This window comes from Pristiophorus japonicus, chromosome 26, assembly GCF_044704955.1.
Source record: "Pristiophorus japonicus isolate sPriJap1 chromosome 26, sPriJap1.hap1, whole genome shotgun sequence".
NCBI lineage: Eukaryota > Metazoa > Chordata > Chondrichthyes > Pristiophoridae > Pristiophorus > Pristiophorus japonicus.
Window position 1 is genome coordinate 21295866 of NC_092002.1, and position 22463 is coordinate 21318328.

General features: G+C 44.7%; 1 protein-coding gene across 1 annotated transcript in view; it reads right to left on the reverse strand.

The window, feature by feature from the left end:
• Nucleotides 1-22463, reverse strand: part of LOC139239238 (ras-related protein ORAB-1-like) — a 39786-nt gene that overhangs the window by 9871 nt on the left and 7452 nt on the right. The window contains exons 2-3 of the mRNA XM_070867930.1: nt 3164-3236; nt 224-319 (exon numbers count right to left, since the gene is read on the reverse strand). Coding sequence (XP_070724031.1) covers nt 224-319; nt 3164-3236 — 169 coding nt within the window. The remainder of the gene's footprint in view (nt 1-223; nt 320-3163; nt 3237-22463) is intronic.

Consider the following 22463-nt stretch of genomic DNA (forward strand, 5'->3'; position numbering starts at 1 on the left):
TCCTTCCAGCTGTATGAAGGGGTCACTTAGAGTACTTGAAGTCTTGCATTGCTTTGATCAATCTGATGAGCACAATTGTCAGCTGAAATCAAGTCAGAAAATTTAAATACAAATATAACTAAAGTTAGTAACTTTTTCTTTAAATTGTAATTACAATCAAATATTCACATCAGTTTGGATCCAGACAAACTTTAAAAGGGAATATATTGCAAGTCATACTTACAATCTGTAGCTTAATGGTTTTACCCTCTAGTTCGATGGTCCGGATTTTGAAGTCAACACCAATGGTACTGATATAGCTTTCTGTGTATGTGTCATCCTGGTTTAAAAAAGACAAAAACTGGTAAGGGAAAGAGGGACATGGACAGTGCTGACATCAGATTATCGACTGCCCAACAGGTGGTGAAAGACCAGGCAGGGTCAGACTGCTTGACTAGTATTTCAACTTTTGGTACATGGCACTGGCTCAAAGCTTTTCATAACCAGCGGGCACCATTCAATTATTGGGTTCCATAAATAGAACAGCACCTCTGCCCCGAGAGTATGCCTATTACAAAGAGAAAGCAGCACTAGAGAAACTTCTAAAACTTTGCACCATCAGAACAGGGAGGGTACAACTATCAGAAGGATAAAGTCTGGGTCTTAATTATGTAAGGGTTCTCAGGTAGATGTAGAGACAATGTTTCTACATAGGGTGGGGTCCAAAAGTAGGGACCAACTGCAAGGGTCATTAATAAATCCAAGGAGGAATTCAGGAGAATCTATCCAGTGGTGAGAATGTAGAATTCACTATCATGGAGTGATTGAGGTAAATAGCAGAGATACATTTAAGAGGAAGCCAGATATGCATGAGAAAGGAGTAAAAGCAGAGGGTCTATTATAGGAGGAATAGTTGCATCACAATAGCAAATGTTTTAGGTAATTAAATGGAAGGGAGAGAATCCTTAGAAAGTAACCTCGTTACTGTATGGCTCAAACCTTTGGCTGTAGCCAAAGTGTCTGGTGAGGAGCTAAAAACTGCAGGAGCACAAATGTATTGAGCTGCCACAGTTGCAGAATCAAAGCTGTGAAATCTACACAAGGAAGGAAAGTCCCCAGGCGGAGGTGGCCATTTTATAAAATCTGCAAAGTTCCTAGCAAGTCTCCAATTAGATAGGTTAGGGGTCATAAATTTACACAAGGCCAGATTTCAGGAGGTGGTTCATTTCCCAAAGAGTGGATCAGACTGCCGTTTTGTGCAGTGGCTGCTAATTTGCTGCATTCCTTCAATGGAGAGATGGACCCATCTCTGGCTGGAATGGAGATCACCTCTTAAAGTTAGGTACTGCAGGGAATTCAGGGTCAGAGTGATCTGGACTAGTTTCAATCACCTAGGTGGGTCGGAGGGGAATTTCCCAGATTCCTCCCTCGCCCCCCCCCCCCCCACCCCAAATACTTGGACAAGTGTAGATTAATTAAGAGGAAAGCCGACTCAGATTTGTTAAAGGCAAAGTGTTTATTTAACTTGATTGAGTTTTTTTGACAAGGTAACAGGGCAAAGTAGTTGATTTGGCATACATGGACTTGCAAAAAAGGAGTTTTATAACGTGCCACATAATAAGCTTGCCAGACTAGTTAAAGCTCTGGGAAACAGTGACAACATGGATACAAAATTGGTCAACAGGAAACTAGTGGCAAATGGTTGTTTTATGGACTGGAGGAGGAAGGGGTGTTCCTAGGACCACTTAATTACCAGGGCACAATGTCAAAATTTTCAGACAAAACCTGGACATAGTGAACAGTGAGGAGTAGTGTGATAAACTTCATGACAACATACAGACTGGTGAAATGGGTAGACATGTAGCAGATGAAATTTAACACATTAGTGCAGTGATTTTAAATTGTCCCTGGGATGTGGGAGTCACTGGTAAGGCCATCATTTATTGACTTAGAGAAGGGAGCGGTGATCCATTTTCTTGAACCACTGCAGTCCTTGTGGTGAGGAAGGAGGTATTCATGGAGCCCTCTCCTCCCATCAGTAGTCACGACTGGATGTGGCAGAAATGCAGAGCTTGGATTAATTGACTGGTATCACTTAGTTTGGTTTATAGCATGCTGCTTCCATTGTTTAGCATGCATGCAGTCCTGTGTTGCAGCTACTTCAGGTTGGCACCTCTTGAGTACACCTGGTACTGCTCCTGGCATGCTCTCCTGCACTCATTGAACCAGGGTTGGTCCCCTGGCCTGATGGTAATGGTAGAGAGGGATATGCCAGGCCAGGAAGTTACAGATTGTGGTGGAATACAATTCTGCTGCTGATGGCACACAGCACCTCATGGGTGCTCAGTTGAGCTGCTAGATCTGTTCACAACACATTAGCTAGTCATCACCACATGGCTGTTTGCAGGAGCTTGCTGTGTGAAAATTGGCTGCTGCATTTCCAACATTGCAAGTTACTATACTTCCAAAGGACTTTGTTGGCTGTAAAGTGCTTTGGGACATAGGAGGTTGTGAAAGGAGCTATAGAAATGCAAGTTCTTTCTAGGTATACCCATGTTTTGGAATTCCATCCTTAAACCTCTCCACCTTAAAATTCACCTCTGACCAAGCTGGTCACCTCTCCCATTTACTTAAACTCTGGTTTGGCATCCATTTTTGTATGTTTTTAAAGACCCTTGGGGTGTCCAACATTAACAGTGATATGAACGGTGATATACAATTGCTTGTTGCAGCAGACTGGGGCCTTCGTGGAGCACTTCTGGAGCCACTTGGTACTTTCATTCAGCTGACTTGTACTGCTGAGCACAGCTACTTCAAGCCAGTCATGCTAGCAAATAATAGGGCAGGCAGAAGAAAGAACTGCATAAAAGGGATGTTAAAGTTAACGTGACTATCTCAAGAGAGATGGTGTAGAGGAAGGTTTAGCTTTCATTTGATTTCCCAGTATTGGGAAATAAAGACCTGCACCGTTATTCACTAGCAATGTTCCCGCTAAGGTGTGCACGCAGTCGTGCACCAATCTGAAAAGGTCCCACAGACCGCTCACCAGCTTTTATTGCGAATACCACAAGTGTGCAGAAATTTTAAAAGGGACCATGCATGAAAAGAAACAGGCTACACAGCACAACTTCCTGGGAATATTACTCACGAGTGCATCCAAAAAATTGTACTAAGGGGAACTTACAGCAAACCGGAGCAGCAGACAAGACTTGCCGACACCAGAGTCACCAATGAGAAGCAGCTTGAACAAGTAGTCACTGTGGATTAAGAGAAGAAATTGTAGGAGAAATGGTTAGAGACAATAGCAAAAAAGTGGCCAAGAAAGTGTATATCCAATGCAAGGATCAACAATTGACAGTTAAACCTCCCGTACACTTGCCTGGTTTCTCCCCATCTCACTAGCTGAGAATTTCCCAAAACTTTCAGTTAGAGGCCATCGATGAAAGATCACTTTTGTATTTAGAGACTTCACAAATTTAGCAGATTGAGGCAAGTGATCAGCAAATCCTACCACCAACAGGTTAAGTGCTCAAGGTCTGTGGCTTCCAACAGTTGTTGGTGAACAGCAGAATATTTTCCTCTTCCCATCCATTCTTACCTCTGCAGATTTACATTGACCAATTGGGTGCCCCACCCCACATGACCATGCATGCAACAGTGAAGGTCAGCAGGTGATGAGTTAGTGGAGCATAGCAGCAGAGTCCAACACCACTCAGACCAGTGGTCACACCTAATTGCTGGCCCAGAGATGTGCTAGTTTGGCATAGGCTGCAGAAATTGGGGTCTGTATAGCTAAGTAACCATGCTATTACCCCAGATAGATCAGGCAATTGGAGAAAAGGGGCTGATTTGGACTATGCACCTGACAGCCAGAAATCTATTTCTCAACACCTAACTTAAGAGCCTTGTAAAAATCAGATCCTTTCAAAAGCAAAGAGTTACTCAGGATGTACAGACTTGAACATTAATCAATCTCCAGACAGCTTCATACAATCTTCTGTATGAATTTACTTGTGCTTGCATTCACTAGAGAATGTAAATATTGGTGTAGTGAACTAGCCAAGCTCCAATCTATCACTGCTATGGAGTGGTAAAGATTAGCTTTATCTCAGCTCTCCCATGTCGAAAGCTCCAGCATTAAAAAGGATACGAAACCAACACTAAGCACTTTCACGAGGAGACACAGATGGGATGAGTCACTACAGATTGCACTAGAGTTCTAATCAGTACATCGCCTGCCTGAATGCAAATTGGACAAGGACAAGGAACAATTTGTACATCTGAAAGCAGTAGAATTAGCAACGGTTGAATAGCGTACGTTATTTTGACTGGTGTGTTCAGTGCAACACATGAAAGCTGTGCACCTACACTTGTACCAATATCAATTAAGCTCCCACAAGGAGTCAATTCGGAGGACCCAAAAAACTGCAGACATCTTAAACAATGGCCCAGAATTTGCAGTCAGCAACAAAGCAAAGGCATTCACTGCTGCCCCAAGATTTCTGGCAAGGGATTCAGCTTTTCCCATTCAGTTGAAATCAGCGCAAGTTAATGGGGACTCCCAATGCCAGCGGCTGTGACAAGCTGTCTAAGCAGCCAATCAATGCAGAGTTCAGACCAGGAACTGGGAAGTGAATAAGCTCCTTTGATTTTAAAGTTACAATGTTAGAGCAAGGTAACGAGCATGGTGGATAGAGGTGTACCGATGGATGTGGTGGGTTTAGATTTTCAAAAGGCATTCGATAAGGTGCCACACAAAAGGTTACTGCAGAAGATAAAGGTTCACGGAGTCAGAGGAAATGTATTAGCATGAATAGAGAATTGGCTGGCGAACAGAAAGCAGAGAGTCGGGATAAATGGGTCCTTTTCCGGTTGGAAATCAGTGGTTAGTGGTGTGCCACAGGGATCAGTGCTGGGACCACAACTGTTTACAATATACATAGATGACCTAGAAGAGGGGACAGAGTGTAGTGCAACAAAATTTGCAGATGACACTAAGATTAGTGGGAAAGCGGGTTGTGTAGAGGACTCGGAGACTGCAAGGAGATTTGGATAGATTAAGCAAACGGGCTAAGGTTTGGCAGATGGAATACAATGTCAGAAAGAGAGAGGTCATCCACCTTGGGGGAAAAAAAAACAGTAAAAGGGAATGTTATTTGAATGGGGAGAAATTACAACATGCTGTGGTGCAAAGGGACCTGGGGGTCCTTGTGCATGAAACTGAGTTTATCTGTAAAACAAAACATTAAACCGTGCCACCCGAACTGGGTGACACACCAGACATTTACAAGGCCCTTTTTTTCCTTTTTTTGGGGTTTTTTTTGGGCACTAAAATCACAATTTTTCCCCAGTGCCCCCTATAAAGGGAAGGGGGACACTAAAAGCACCGGCAATTAAAACAAATTAAACTTTAAAACGTAAAATCAAATTAAAATTTGGTTGCCAGACGTGATGATGCACTCCAGTCCCTCCGGTGCCCACCTCGCGGAAGGCCGCGAGCGTACCGGTGGACACCGCGTGCTCCATCTCCAAGGACACCCTGGACCGGATGCAAGAGCGGAAAGAGGCAGGCAGTCAGGTTGAACGACCCCCTCGACCGCCCGCTGCCTGGACCGGCTGATGGCACCCTTGGCCGTGCCCAGGAGCAGTCCTACGAGGAGGCCTTCGGACCTACCCGCTCCCCTCCGCACAGGGTGCCCAAAGATCAGGAGAGTGGGACTGAAGTGCAGCCAGAATTTCAGGAGCAGCCCCTTCAAATAATAAAACAGGGGCTGCAACCTTGTGCATTCCATAAAAACATGGAACACGGACTCTTCCAGACCGCAGAAATTGCAGGCGGCCTGGGAGTCCGTGAACCGGCGTAAAAATTTGTTGCACGGCACTGCTCCGTGCACCACCCTCCAGGCCAAGTCCCCGATGAATAGTGGGAGGACCCCTGCGTAGTGCCCTCCATCGGGGACCCCCGCCTCCTCCGGACGGCAAGATGGTACGCCATGGCGTGTCCGGACGGCCGGCGAGAATGGCAAAGTTGAGAGTGTGCAGGAGCAGCCCGTACAGGAAACCCCTCCGCGCGGAACTGAAAGGCACGGAGGGGATTTCCCCGAGACGGCTCAAGTTGTGAGGCGCCGGCCCCCGAGGGAGGTTCCGGGGTTTGGCGCCGATGAGGAATTCCGTCCGGACGGGGGTCAGTTCGGACGGGATCTCCCCACATGCTTGAGCCTCCTCGATGCACCTAACGGAGTCAGGGCCCAGAGCTGTTTTTAGCGACTCAATGGCATCGGCCACGTGACGGACGTTGGCAGAATTTAGGCGCCGCGCCAGCGTGTCTGGCGCCATCCAGCCCGCCCCTGGTCATCTCACCAGCCACAGCCCTCTCTTCCGACCGCCACATAAAATCTCAGTCGTGAAGGTACGGATTCCCGAGCAGCGGCTCCTGCAGGACGGCCGCCACTCCAGCCGGCGGAGAGCTGCGTTTGGTGGAGACTTTGTTCCAGACCCTGATGAGTTCCTTGTAAAAGACAGGCAGCGCCCGGAGGGCGGTCCCGACACCCCCCAAGTTCACAAACAGGAGCTGCGTGTCGTAATTGAGGTCACGCTGCTGGCGGAAGAAATACGTCGCCAGAGCACACCTAGGAGGGGGCTCGACGTAAAAGTTTCTCTGCAGGGTCTGAAGACGGAATCCCAAAAGGTTAGTTTGCAGGTGCAGCAGGTAATCAGGAAGGCAAATGGAATATTGGCCTTCATTGCGAAAGGGATGGAGTACAAAAGCAGGGAGGTCTTGCTGCAACTGTATAAGGTATTGGTAAGGCTGCACCTGGAGTACTGCAGTTTTGCTCACCTTACTTAAGGATATACTAGCTTTGGAAGGGGTACAGAGACAATTCACTAGGCTGATTCCAGAAATGAGGGGGGTTACCTTATGATGATAGATTGAGTAGACTGGGTCTTTACTCCTTGGAGTTCAGAAGGATGAGGGGTGATCTTATAGAAACATTTAAAATCATGAAAGGGATAGACAAGATAGAGGCAGAGAGGTTGTTTCCATTGGTGGGAGACTAGAACTAGGGGGCACAGACTCAAAATACAGAGGAGCCAATTTAAAACAGAGTTGAGAAAAAAATTTCTTCTCCAAGAGTTGTGAATCTGTGGAATTCTCTGCCCAAGGAAGCAGTTGAGGCTAGCTCATTGAATGTTTTCAAGTCAAAGATAGATAGATTTTTAACCAATAAGGGAATTAAGGATTACAGGGAGAGGGCAGGTAAGTGGAGCTGAGTCCACGACTAGATCAGCCATGATCTTATTGAATGGCGGGGCAGGCTCGAGGGGCTAGATGGCCTACTCCTGTTCCTAATTCTTATGTTCTTATGTAAACCTGAAGTAAACAGACTTAAATTGTTCTTCCCATTTCCTAATTTATTAAAATGGATACATTTGACATAACAAGTTTAAATTGGTTTCAGGGGGAGACCATTCATTTAGCAGTCAATAAGCAGTTAAAAGCCCAGTTACACCTCATCCAAAAAGGGTCTAATTAAAAAAATAAATAAAACCATAATAAAGCCAGTTTATCAGGTTCACCAATTACTGGCTAATGGGAGGTGTGTGGGGGTGGGAGGAAGAGAGAAAGTCTCGGAGCACTGGATGACTGACCACAACTTCAGGATTTCCACGTTGGAAACTGACTGCACATCTTAAGGGCCAATTCCAGACCAGTAAGTTGGGTGTTTTGGGACCAACACGTATTTGAGGGAACCAGTTAGTGATGTGCTCTTTTGGCCATACCCAGGAAAAATGATTGGTGCGCTTATTTTCCCACAAGTATTACACCACTTGCTGCAGTTTCAACTTTTGTAGACTGGGTTTAAAAAAAAAACTAGCAAATCAGCAGTAGTTAGCCCACACTATTTTCATGGGTTGAATATTTTCTGCAACACACCAGGTGTTAACTCTTAAACCCAACTGTACACATCTAGCGAGTGGTGTGACCAAAGTAGCAATCCAGGCACATTCTAGTACTGTTTCTATGGAACAGGTTCATGACAAGTCTTTCTGGTTAAGGAACAATCTGTGGAAGTATGGCCAAGAAAAAAAAAGACAATGTCACATAATGGATGGGTCTTCAAATGACAGGAAACAGCAACTGTGGTCAGCAGGCATGACCAATAGCAACCAATTTACTTTGGACAAATGGCATGCAATGTAAATTTATTTTTATTTGTTCATGGGATTGAGTGGTCAGCATTTACTGACCATGCCCAATTGTATTCAAGGTGGTGGTGGTGGACTGCCTTCGTGGACTGCTGCAGTCCATGTGGTGAAGGTGCTCCCACAGTACTGTTAGCGAGGAGTTCCAGGATTTTGACCCAGCAACAAAGGAACATGACATGTTTCCAAGTCAGGATGGAGGGGAACGTGGAGCTGATGCTGCTCCCCTCCACCTGCTGCCCTTGTTCTTCTAGGTGGTAGAGGTCATCGGTTTGGGAGGTGCTGCCAAAGAAGCCTTGATGAGTTGCTGCAATGAATCTTGTAGATGGTGCACACTGCAGCCAGTGGTGGAGGGAGTGGATGTTTAAGATGGTGGATGAGCTAATGTTGGTAGAGATCACCAATGTCAATACCTTATTGACCCAAGTTTTGGGGCCAATCTAGTGCTATCAAACTTTAGTGGCAGATCCTCTTTAAACAAAGGAGAAAAAACAGGGAATTATAGACCAGTTAGCCTGACATCAGTAGTGGGGAAAATGTTGGAATAAATTATGTAATAGCAACACATTTGGAAAGCAGTGACAGGATCGGTCCAAGTCAGCATGGATTTATGAAAGGGAAATCATGCTTGACAAATCAAAAATTTGAGGATGTAACTAGCAGAGTGGACAAGGGAGAACCAGTGGGTGTGGTGTATTTGGACTTTCAAAAGGCTTTTGACAAGGCTCCACATGAGATTGGTGTGCAAAATTAAAGCATTGATAGAGAACTGGCTGACAGAAAGCAAAGAGTAGGAATAAACAGGTCTTTTTCAGAATGACAGGCAGTGACTAATGGGGTACTGCAAAGTTCAGTGCTGGGACCCCAGCTATTTACAAAATACATGAATGATTTAGATGAAGGAATTGAATGCAATATCTCCAAGTTTGCAGATGACACTAAGCTGGGTGGCAGTGTGAGCTGTGAGGAGGATGCTAAGAGGCTGCAGGGTGACTTGGACAGGTTAGGAGAGTGGGCAAATGCATGGCAGATGCAGTATAATAGATAAATGTGAGGTTATCCACTGGTGTCAAAAACAGGAAGGCAGATTATCTGAATGGTGACAGATTAGGAAAAGGAGGGGTGCAACAAGACCTGGGTGTCATGGTACATCAGTCATTGAAAGTTGGCATGCAGGTACAGCAGGTGGTGAAGGTAAATTGGCCTTCATAGCAAGAGGATTTGAGTATAGGAGCAGGGAGGTCTTACTGCAGTTGTACAGGGCCTTGGTGAGGCCACACTTTGAATATTGTGTACAGTTTTGGTCTCCTAATCTGAGGAAGGACATTCTTGCTATTGAGGAGTACAGCAAAGGTTCACCAGATTGATTCCTGGGATGGCAGGACTGGAATGACTAGGCTTATATTCACTGGAATTTAGCTGAATGAGGGGGGATCTCAAACATAAAATTGACAGGATTGGACAGGTTAGATGCAGGAAGAATGTTCCAGAACCAGGGGGTCACAGTCTAAGGATAAGGGGTAAGCCATTTAGGACAGAGATGAGAAGAAACTTCAAGAATTGTGAACCTGTGGAATTCTTTACCAAAGTAGTTGAGGCCAGTTCGTTAGATATATTCAAAAAGGGAGTTAGATGTGGCCCTTACAGCTAAAGGGATCAAGGGGTATGGAGAGAAATCAGGAATGGGGTGCTGAAGTTACATAATCAGCCATGATCATTTTGGCCCCAAGTTTCCACATGATTTCCTCCTGATTTTTTTTTTTTTGGAGCAACTGGTGTAGAATGGAGTATCTTAGAAATCGGAATTCTCGTCATTTAGTTTGCTCCAGTTCTAGTCAGTTAGAACAGAATTTTTTCTTCAAAAGGGGGCGTGTTCGGCCACTTGCGCCTGTTTTCAAAGTTTCGTCAGTGAAAACTTACTCCAAACTAACTTAGAATGGAGTAAGTGAAGATTTTTGTACGCTCGAAAAAACCTTGTCTACACTTTAGAAAATCAAACGTAGGTTACAAATCAGGCGTAGGGAATTGGGGGGGGTGTTTAAAGGGAAGCTTACAAACATTAAACACTTCAGTTTTACAAATAAAGAGCCATAAATAATAAATGATAAATACATCAATAAATCAATCAAAAAAAAAATATATTTTTTTAAATCAATAAAACATTTTCTACTTAGCGACTGCAGCACCGGGAGCCCTCCAACAGCGTGCTGGGATTTCCCCCCCCCCCCCCCCCCCCCCCGGTGTCTCTCTCATTGTCTGTCAGTGTTTGACAGCGAGGTGGGGGGGGGGGGGGGGGAGGAGAAGGAGAAGGAGGAGGAGGAGGTGATGGGGGGGGGGGGGAGGAGAAGGAGGAGATTTGGGGGGGGAAGGGAGGGGAGAAGAAGGAGATTGTAGCGCACATATGCAGAGGTCCCGGCACTGTTTTCAGCGCAGGGACCTGGCTCCGCCCCCTACAGCTCCTGCTGCGCTGCGCCGAGGGCCAGAGGACCTGCAGGGAGCTGGAGAATCTGGAGGGTTTTTTTTAGGCGCACTTTGTGGCACGAAAAACAGGCGTCCAGGTCAGGACTGCGCCGTTCTAGGCGCGGCTCGAAACTTGGGCCCATTGAATGGTGGTGCAGGCTGAATGGCCTACTCCTGCACCTATTTTTCTCTTTCTATATCTGGCAACAGTACAACTGCAATGTGTTCTATGGTCAGAGCCATTAATCTTTGTAGCTCCTCAATCACAAGTTAGACTTCAATGACTGGACAATGCAAGTATTCCATTTCACAACAAAAAAAAACTTAATCTCCTGTAGCATCACAGCCAAAGATAGCTATTATATTACACAAGGGTTATGCCATATAATACAATGCATTATTCTGCTCCTAAATGATGTTTTAAGATGCATTAGCCCTTCAAGTACAGTGAATAGCTGGAGGTTAAAGTAGAATTGCTGTTCAATGAGGGAAGTTAGATTAGTTTGCAAATTTCTAGTCAGAAAATGAATAATCTTCCATTTATACAGATTTGCCCAGACTGAACAGATGAGAACAAACCATTCCCAATAATATTTTATGTTTAAATCACTTCAAAACAGTCACTACCACCCCACAAAAAAAAAGTGAACAATTTGAATAGCAACTTCACAACCTGAAGGCATCCCAAAGTGCTTTATATTCCTACATTACAAGTGTGACTGCACTTCAAAAAGTACTTCAGCTGTAAAGCACTTTGGGCTGTCTTGGTTGTGAAAAGTGCTATTTAAATGTCTTTAGCCAATGAAGTACTGTCATATGTTGTAATGTAGGAATTGCCAAACAACAATTAGATTACCAGTTCTAGTAGCATTAGAGGAATAAATATTGGCCAGGATACCAGGAAAGCTCCCCATTCTACAAACCGTGCCATAGGAGCTCAGTCACTGGAGGGTAGATGGAGTCCCTGTTTAATCTCTCATCGGAAAGACATCACTAGACAGACATCAGCTACTACAGCACAGCACTCCCTCAGTACATCACTGGAGTGTCATTCTAGCTTGTGCTCATGGGGCTTGAACCCATGACCTTGACTTGAGTGTGCTACCTACTGAGCAAAGGCCAACATTTAAACCCAATTGCAACAATCTCGTGATGAACCCTGATGTAGAGCTTCAAACCCCCAACTTTTGGTATATTGCTGAGACGGCTGACTTCAGCAATACTGCCCCACTTTATTCACGCGGCCATTAAAAAACATCCATACCATTGTTAATGCCAAGCTAGACTTCAACACCAGCCTGCCAAACTCCATCTTGCATAGAATTTCACCCAAACTCCATCAAGTCTTGCTCGCAAGCAGATTTCAAAATTCTTGTTCTAACCTGCAAGTCTATCAATGGGCTTGCCTCTCCCTTGGCAATGTAGATATATATCCCAGCTTGCACCTGCTCACTCTGGCCTTCTGTCCTTGCACCTTGCCCTCCATCAATAGCAAGTGCCTCCATGCTCAAGCATTTGGAGCTCCCTTCCCAAAGCCCTCAGCCTCACCATCTCCACTTTCAAAAAGCTTCCTCAAAACCTCAACAATTCAGCCATGCTTTCAGTAATCTCCCTTAACCCATCCCTCAACGTTGAATAAGTGTGGCTACTTGTGAAGTAGCTGGTGACCCATCTCACCGTGTAAAGACACCAAATACTTGCAAGTTATGGAAAACAAAAATGGAGCAATTCAATTTCAATTATTGACCTCCAATATCTAATCAATGCTGCATGTCCTGGGGGATTCAAAGAGAAAGACTTACATTTGGTAAAGAATCCAAACAGTCCATCAGCTGCCATCTTAGCTCAATGGGTGGCACTTATCTCCAAGCAAGATGGTGTTCAAGCTACACTAGGATTTTCATATAATCCAGGTTTTATTCACAATCAAGATTAACATGTGCTGCACTCAGATGTGATGTTGACCAAGGCTGTCAGCCAGCCCATTCTTGGATGAGGGGCTTAGAAAAGGTCCTATGGCACTATTAAAAGCAGGGAGAGTCCCCTCTTGCCCCAGCCAGCATGCCTCTTTCATGGAGAGCTTATTCATTCATCTCACTGCTGCTTGCAAAATTTTGCAAGTCTTCTGCACTGGTTTATACAATTGAAAGTAATTCAGTGTGAAAAAGGAGACACGAGAGAAAAAGCACTATATAAAATGTAATTATGGCACCTGGTTTAAAGTTACATTCTTAATCAGGACACAACTTGATTTGTTCTAGCCACACTGTATACATATTTCACAAAAAAGGCAGCATGGAAATCGAGCGAATGGAATTAGAAGTCACTACTTGAAGCAGGTTATCCACTCAAGTCTCAAATGATGGCAATGAGTGGTTCAGGTCAGCCTGCAAATTTCAAACCTTAGTACTGAGACCCCATTTTTAATTCATGAATGACACAAGTAACCCAAGTACCAATGAAACATCAGGGTCAGGGCAGTGTTGCTGTGCATTAAAAGCAGATTCCTAGTTCACCATGCATGCTTTCATAGAAGAGAGCAGCTTAGAGAAAGCAATATCTTCCTTCATATTGGAGAGGTGGTGAAGCAGCAATATTCAACCCCCACAGCTCATTACAGACAGACACAAGTGGCCAAAGAGAAGGACATGCACATTTAAAACTGGCCCAGTACAATTAATTTATACAAATTGAACTTTGGTTGGGGGGGGGGGGGGGAAGGAGGAGGAGGAGGAGGAGAAGAGAAACTCATCTTTAGAAAGTTCAGAAGGAACATCTGTAGGCAGGAGTAGTGATTGATGTCCCAGCACACTATTTCCAAATAAAGACTATGAGTGCCAAACATCTCCCATCAGGTCATGGCCTCTTGACCCCACCCAGTCACAACTGCCAACCCACATGGGCTTCCCTACACCTGAAGGTCTGAAGCCTACGACAGACCCCTGACCACTAGCCCACACACAACCCTGGTATCCAGAAGTATACAATGGCCCCACTTCCAAGAAATGAAGATCCCAAGGTGCAGCTGGTCACATTTCTAATGCCAATGGTCCACAGATGCAGTTTTATTCACCTCAACATGCATTGACAAATGGAAGCATCAATTTTGGAACTAGTTTAATGAACATCTGTTTGAAGAAATCTTCATTAAGGGCATGATTGTAGATAGCACATGTTTGAGTGTAATCAGATCAGCTGATAAAGCACAGAGACTAGGTTTGAAGAGCTATTTCTATTGTGTATGCAGAAAGTTTATTTGGATGATTTGATTGTATAAGGATTGCAGGGTTTGATTTAAGGGTTAGGACATCAATCTATTGGTTTCTTTCAAATCCCTTCATGGCCAGCAGTACAATTCCCACCATTCACTTCTACCCTGAAATCTCCATTCCTCAAACATTGGCCTTTATGCATGCTCTTTCTCTACTACTACCCCCCGGCCTCTATTTTTCTATCACTTTAAGACCCTCCTTAAGACACTTTTGAGCCTAGACATCCATCTTTCGGATTGTGTCTGAAGTGCCCTGGGATGTTCTCATGTTAAACAAGGGCAAGATGTTGCCTGTGATGAGTTCCAGCTTGAAACAGCTGATTTCCAGTAGCCTGGGGGGGGGGGGGGGGGGGGTGCACACAGTGGAGAGAAAATATTCCTGCAAGTCCTGATATTACATAGCACTTCTTGGGGATCCAAGAACAAAGTCATGGAGAGACCATCCAGTTTGCAGCTTTCAGCTCTCAAAGGATGTGCAAATTTATGCAATAGGGATGTTACCATCCAAAAACACAATGTACTCCATTTTAAAGTTCTCATCTCCATGGCATTCCCATTTCTGTAACCTCCTCCAACCTTACAACCCTCAGATCGCTGCGCTCCTCCAATTCTGGTCTTGCACATCTGATTTTTATTGGCTGGAGTGCCATCAGCTGCCTTAACCCTAAACTTTAATTTCCTCCCCATCTCCTTGAAGACTTTTGGCCAAGCCTTTGGTTACCTGTTCTAATATCCTCGTGTAGCTCAGAGCCAAATGTTGTCAGAACACTTGAGGGGCATCTTGGGAAAGTGCAATTGTTAGCTCCATGCACAAATCCCAACCAAAACCTTACATAAATGTGTATATTTAAAATGCGGTATGTGATATGCATATGGAGTTAAACATCCCTATTGCAGGACAGTTTGCAATTTAATCATTTCTAAACTCAGCACAAGAATTCAGCTGGAGCGGCAGGGAATAGTCAAGCAAACATCACCGTTACTCAGTACACAGCTCAAATCATTTCTTGAAGCATTAGCTTTAGCAACTCGCAAGATGGATGATCATACGGACGGATGCTCATTCCCCTTTCCTTCTGTTGCTCCGCAGCTGGTTTCTCCCAGTCAGCCTCAGGACAGCACCAAGCTCATCGCCACCTACACATACAAAACTTGCATTTCTGGTTCCGGATTGACACTGGTACTAAAGGGCAAACAGCTCTGAAAACTAATCAAGGTAGGAATGCATCTCCAGGTAATCAGCTTTAGCTCTACTTCATTTCAATGACAAGCACTATACTGGCAATAAGTCTGGGGAGCCGATTCAAAAGCAGGCCAATTAATTACCTCCCATTGAACCAAAAATTCACTAATACTCTGCAAGATTAAAATTCCCATTTCCCCCTGCCCCCACACACTCAAATAGATGGACATTTGCCACTCTAATATAAAGTGTACAGTACAGAAACAGGCCATTTGGTCCAACTGGTCTTTGCTGGCATTTATGCTCCACGTGAGCCCCCAGCCACCTAATCCATTCTTTCTCCCTCATGTGGTTATCTAGCTTTAGAAATGCTTAATGCTATTCACGGCTATTGAATGAGCAAACAAGCAGGGGCCCCCAATAAATAAAATTTTAGCCTTTGAACAGACACTTAGAAGTGTGAAGCTAAACTTGGAAGTCAGCTCTAATCAGGAGTCATGACCCAACTTAACTCAGGAAGCTGTCAGTACTTCCAAGGAGACTTGTGCCACTTTGCTCTGGGTGTCTTGGGTCAAGCTCAGTTTCAAGTCAGGCTGCATTTATACTACAAAGTGCAAAGTAGAATCACTACACAGACACCATGGTTAAACTCCCTTTTGTTGGATGACCTCAACAGAAAAACTCTGGCATAAAATTCAATTCAGCAGTGATAAGAACCCAGGTTTAGGAGTATTCAGATCTTGCCCTGAAGCCAAGAGAATTTAAAAAAGTAATTTTTCCCCTTAAACCATCACCTATTGTCAGCACTCGAGCTCAGCCCTTCCTCCAAGCTGTAAATAAGTCATGTGCACTTCCGCTTCCTTGCATCCGGAGTTGAAGTTAAGACTCACCACACTAATCACTCACTTCAGCGCATTCCATGCCTTCTCCCCAGGAAGACGACAAATTTAAATTTATTTGCTCTTCAGGACGAACAACTTGCATTTGTAGTGCCTCAAATGTGGATAATCATCCCAAAGCGTTTCAGGAGGCGCAAAGAATAAACTGAACACAGCTATTAGATGGGGTGTCCAAAAGCTTGGCCAGAGGGGGTCCTTCAAAAAAAAGTGTTGGCAGTGGAGGCATAATTGACCTCTTCTACTTTAACCTTTGCTGCATCCTGCTCTAAAGGCCTCAACACTTCATGTAGGTTTCCAGCCCAGCCTCCATACCCCAAAATAACAGGCCACTGTGCAGTCACCCTCCCCCACTGCCCTAGCACAGCCACCTCACCCCTCCCCCCAGCCACTGCACTAGTGCAGCCTGCAGTCATCCCACACATCACAAATCACAGGCCACCCTGCAGTCACCCTCCCCTGGCCGCTGCACCATCACAGCCTGCAGTCACCCCATTTTGTGATCTCCTTTATGTGAGCCAGGAGGAAATAGTGGCCACTTCTTGGCATAACTCCTCTTAGAGCAGTTTATAGGCATCCTCCGAGCCCAATTTTTGGCATTAGTACATTGTGCTAGTCAAATCACAAGTCAGAACTGAAGACTTAATCCTTCTGCCAATCAGCTTTTAAAATAAGAGGAAATAAAAGATCTGAGGAAAAACCCCTGCAGTACAGCAGGACCTGGTGCATGAAACAAAAGGTTAGTATGCAGGTGCAGCAAGTGATCAGGAAAGCCAATGGAATCTTGGCCTTTATTGCAAAGGGGATGGTGTATAAAAGCAGGGCAGTCTCGCTACAGCTATTCAGGGTATTGGTGAGGCCACACCTGGAATACTGCGTGCAGTTTTGGTTTCCATTTTTAAAAAGGATACACTTGCTTTGGAGGCAGTGCAGAGAAGGTTCACCAGGTTGATTTTGGAGATGAGGGGTTTGACTTGAGGAAAGGTTGAGCCTCTGCTCATTGGAATTCAGATGAATGAGAGGTGATCTTATTAAAACATACAAGTTTGAGGGGGCTTGACAAGGTGGATGCAGAGGATATTTCCACTGATGAGAGACTAGAACTAGAGGGCATAATCTTAGAATATGGGGCCGCCCATTTAGAACCAAGATGAGGAGGAATTTCTTCAGTGGGTTGTAAAGCTGTGGAAGCTGGGTCATTGATAGTTTCTTAACCGATAAGGGAATAAGGGGTTATGAGGAGCAGGCAGGGAAGTGGAGCTGAGTCCATGATCGGATCAGCCATGATCGTATTAAATGGCTGTGCAGGCTTGAGGGGCCGTATGGTCTACTCCATGTTCTTATTACTCCCATTGGTGCTATCCTGTCTGATGAAAGCTCACTAAAAGACATCAAGAGCCAATTTGCTGAGATGTATTAATAAACCAAACTGGGGTCATTACTTGAGGGAGGATTATTTATATAGCGCTTGAGCTCAGGACACTGCAAGTACGAGTGCTTTGAAGTGTAGACACAAGTTAGGCAAATAAAACAGCTCATTTGCTCACAGCAAGCTCTCACAAAACTACAAGGTGATAAATTACTGGTTAATATGCTCTGGAATAGATAGTCGATGGATAAAATGTAGTGAGGTCACAACAGCACTCCCATCTCCTTGAATGACATGGGATCTTTCACATCCACCTAAACAGACGGGGGCCTGGGGGGGGGGGGGGGGGGGGGGAAGAAAGAGAAAGAGTCCCTTTGTTTAACATCTCATCTAAAGTCAACATTCAGACAGTGCAGCATGCACGCAGTAGCATCAGCAAAGATTGTGAAGTCCCTGGACTGGAGACTGAACACATTTGACTCAAAAGGCAAAGCTAAACTTTCAAATTTCCCATGATAGCCCACATTTAGGACAGAATTTAAATTACCCCAAGGCCATTCATGGAGTGAAACATTAGAGTCATTCCTCCAGTATCTAAGCAGGTACGCAGATCCTAGCCAATATTTATCCCTCAACTAGCAGCACTGAAAGTAGAGATTATCTGGTCATTATCACATTGCTGTTTGTGAGCTTGCTGTGCATAAATTAGGTGCTGCATTTCCTACATTACAAGTGACTACTTCATTGGCTGTAAAGCACTGTGGGATGTCCAGAGGTCATGAAAGGTGCAATGTTAATGCAAGTCTTTCCTTTCCCTCCCCCATCCACCCCCACAGATAGAGAGCCAAGTGGAGGAAGGAAAACCTTTACAGCTTCAGTGCTTTCCATTCCATTTGCAGGTCAATAAAAGCCATTTCAGTGCTAAAAGTACACCCAAATGGTGGTCCAGCTAAGATACTAGCAACCATCAGTGAGATATGGGCATTCAAAACTTGCCAATTTTCTGATAGCTGCAATGAAGGAGTCCAGGGGGGCGGAGGAGAAAAGATAAAATTAACTTAATGCAAAGCAGAAACTTGGCAGTTAGTCCAAACAGTTGAGAGTGCTGGAAAAGCCCCTTAATAAAAAAAGTGTGTGCTGGAAATACCCCCTTTCCAATGAGCATTATTGCTGCTGCAAGATAATCTAAAATTAGTTTCTCAACAACTTGTATTTATATAGCACCTTTAACGCAGTGAAACATCAAGGCACTTCACAGGAGTATTATGCAATAAACATTTGACACCAAGCCACACAAGTAGAATTTAGGGCAGGAAAGAGGTAAGTTTTAAGGAGCATTTTAAAAAGAGAGAGAGAGAGAGAGAGAGAGAGAGAGAGGTTTAGGCAAGGAGTTCCAGAGCTTGGGGGTCTAGGCAACAGAAGGCACAGCCACCAATGGTGGAGCAATCAGGAATGCACAAGAGGACAGAATTAGAGGAGTGCAGACATCTCTGGAGGGGGTGGGATGGGATGTGGGGCTGGAGACGAGAAGAGGGGAGGGGCAAGGCCATGGAGGGATTTGAAAACAAGGATGAGAATTCTGAAGAAAAAAAATCAATGCTTTGCTCAACTGGAAGCCAATGTAGGTCAGAGAGCACAGGGATGATGGGTGAGCAGGACTTGGAGTGTTAGGACACAGGCAGCTGGATTTTGGATCACCTAGTTTACATAGGGTAGAATACGAGGGGCCAGCCAGGAGTGCATTGGTGTAGTCAAGTCTAGAGGTAACAAAGGCATGGATGAGGGCTTCAGCAGAAGATGAGCTGAGACAAGGACAGAGACATGCAATGTTAGAGATGGAAATAGGCAGTCTTTATGTTGCAAATGTGGTCGACAGCTCATTTCAGGGTCAAATATGACACCAAGGTTGCGAACAGTCTGGTTCAGCCTCAACAGGAGTTGGAGGGATGGAGTCAGTGGCTAGGGAATGGAGTTTGTGGCGGGGACCAAAAACAATGGATTTGGTCTTCCAAATATTCAACTGGAGAAAATCACAAGAAATTGTCCCAACAGACCACAAAAGGTTCAGAAGCAGCAGTAAAGGACGCCACTTCAAGCAGGAGTGGCTTTCCCCTTCTACAGTCGAGACTGCCAACCCGCCACAAGTCAGCCTTTCTCCCACCACATTGAAAATTAACCCCTGTATGCCAAGAAAATGAATACAAACAGCAGAGCTGCCATAGGGAATATCCATGGATAGCATGTCCCTTCATCGCCTCATCATTTACCTTCACTAACCTCTTCCAGGTCTACATTACCAAAGCCCCTGGTCCTCCCACACCAGTCTTGTGCATTTTTCCCCCCTTTCATCACCCATTCATTGCAGCCCTTAAGCAGGCTCATAGGGTAGATATGAGAGGCCAGTCAGGAGTGCTTTGGAGTAGTCAAGTCTAGAGGTAACAAAGGCATGGTAAAGGGCTTCAGCAGATGAGTTGAGGTAGGGGCGGAGACAAGCGATGTTAGAGGTGGAAATAGGCTTTGCCTCCTCCCGAAGGCCACTGATTTACGTGGGGTAAGGGCTCCCACAAGTCAAGGGTCTGTGTCTGGCCCTATGAAATCAAAAATTAAAATGCTATTGTATCGACAATTCATGGGTTGCACCAGACACTGCCCTTGCCTAAACCCCACTGCTTTCCTTTAAGGCCCTTTTAACCTACCTCTGGAACATAGGGACAGGAAGCCATTCAGCCTCTTGAGCCAGTTCCGTCATTCAACTAAATCTTTATCCTAACTCCATCTACCCATCTTTGCTCCATAAATCGCTTAAACAAAAATCTATTGATCTCAAGTTTTGAAATCAATTTACACCCCCCCCCCCAAACCACCCTCATCCCAGCTTTTAGAGAGAGTGGGGGGAAAAGAGAGAAAGTGCACCAGATTTCCACTACCCTTTGATGTATAAACTACATAGCATTTAATCCAAACTGTGGGAGTGTCGGAAAAGTTGAAGTGTCGTGGGTGTTAAATAGGTACTACTTCCCACTGGACCAAGATCTAGCTCAGTCAAGCCCGTGTGGTGGCGGGTGTACAACAATCACACGTTAAAAAAAATCCACAAAGACATCTTCCACCCTTCAGGATGTAGTTCGGGACTTGGAATAGAAACGTAGAATATAGGTGCAGAGTAGGCCATTCAGCCCTTTGAGCCTGCACCACCATTTAATAGGATCATGGCTGATCATTCACCTCAGTGCCCCTTTCCAGCTTTCTCTCCATACCTCTTGATCCCTTTAGCCACAAGGGCCATATCCAACACCCTCTTGAATATATCTAACGAACTGGCAGCAACAACTCTGCAGTAGAGAATTCCACAGGTTCACAATTCTGAGTGAAGCAGTTTCTCCTCATCTCGGTCCTAAATGACTTACCCCTTAGACTGTGACCCCTGGTTCTGGACTTTCAACATCAGAACATTCTTCCTCCATCTAACCTGTCCAGTCCTAAGAGATTTTTATATGTTTCTATGAGATTCTCCCCTCATTCTTCTAAACTCCAGTGAATACAGGCCCAGTCGATCCAGTCTCATGTCAGTCCTGCCATCCCGGGAATCAGTCTGGTGAACCTTCGCCGCACTACCTCAATAGCAAGAACATCCTTCCTCAGATTAGGAGACCAAAACTGAACACAATAATCCAGGTGAGGCTTCACCAAGAACCTGTACAATGACAGTAAGATCTCCCTGCTCCAACTCTAACCCCTAGCTATGAAGGCCAACAAGCCTTCACTGCCTGCTGTACCTGCATGCCAAATTTAAATGACAGATGTACCATGACACCAGGTCTCATTGTACCTCCCCTTTTCCTAATCTGCCACCATTCAGATTATATTCTGCCTTCATGTTTTTGCCACCAAAGTGGATAACCTCACATTTATCCACATTATACAGCATGCGCCATGCATTTGCCCATTCACCCATCCTGTCCAAGTCACCCTGCAGCCTCTTGGCATTCTCACCGCTCACCACCCAGCTTAGTGTCATCTGCAAACTTGGATATATTACATTCAATTCCTCCATCTAAATTATTAATGTCTATTGTAAATAGCTGGGGTCCCAACACTGAGCCCTGCAGTACCCCACTAGTCACTGCCTGCCATTCTGAAAAGAACCCATTTATCCCAACTCTGCTTCCTGTCTGCCAACCAGTTCTCTAATCACTGGAATAAATTACCCCCAATGTGCTTTAATTTTGCACACCAATCTCTTGTGGGACCTTGTCAAAAGCTTTTTGAAAGTCCAAATACACCACATCCACTGGTTCTCCCCACATGTCCACTCTAGTTACATCCTCAAAATTCTAGAAGATTTGTCAAGCATGATTTCCCTTTCATAAATCCATGCTGACTTGAACTGATTCTGTCACTGCTTTCCAAATGAGCTGCTATTTCATCTTTAATAATTGATTCCAACATTTTCCCCACCACCACCAATGACAGGCTAACTGTTCTTTAATGCCCGTTTTCTCTCCCTCTTAAAAATAAAGTGTTACATTAGCTACCCTCTAGTACATAAAAACTGATTGAGTCAATAACACTGTTGGAAAATGATCACCAATACATCCACTATTTCTAGGGCCACTTCCTCAAGTACTCTGGGATGCTGACCATCATGCCCTGGGGATTTATCAGCCTTCAATCCTATAAATTTCCCAACTAATAAGAATTTCCTTCAGTTCCTCCTTCTTGCTAGATCCTTGATCCTAGTACTTCCAGAAGGTTATTCATGTCTTCCTTCGTGAAGACAGAACCAAAGTATTGGTTCAATTGGTCTGCCATTTCTCTGTTCCCCATTATAAATTCACCTGATCCTGACTGCAAGGGACCCATGTTCGTCTTCACTAATCTTTTTACATATCTATAGAAGCTTTTGCAGTCAGTTTTTATGTTCCCAGCAAGCTTCCTCACTCTCTATTTTCCCCCTCCTAATTAAACACTTTGTCGTCCTCTGCTGGATTCTCAATTTCTCCATCCTCAAGTTTGCTGCTTTTTCTGGCCAATTTATATGCCTCTTCCTTGGATTTAACACTATTCCCTAATTTCCTGTTACCCACAGTTGAGCCACCT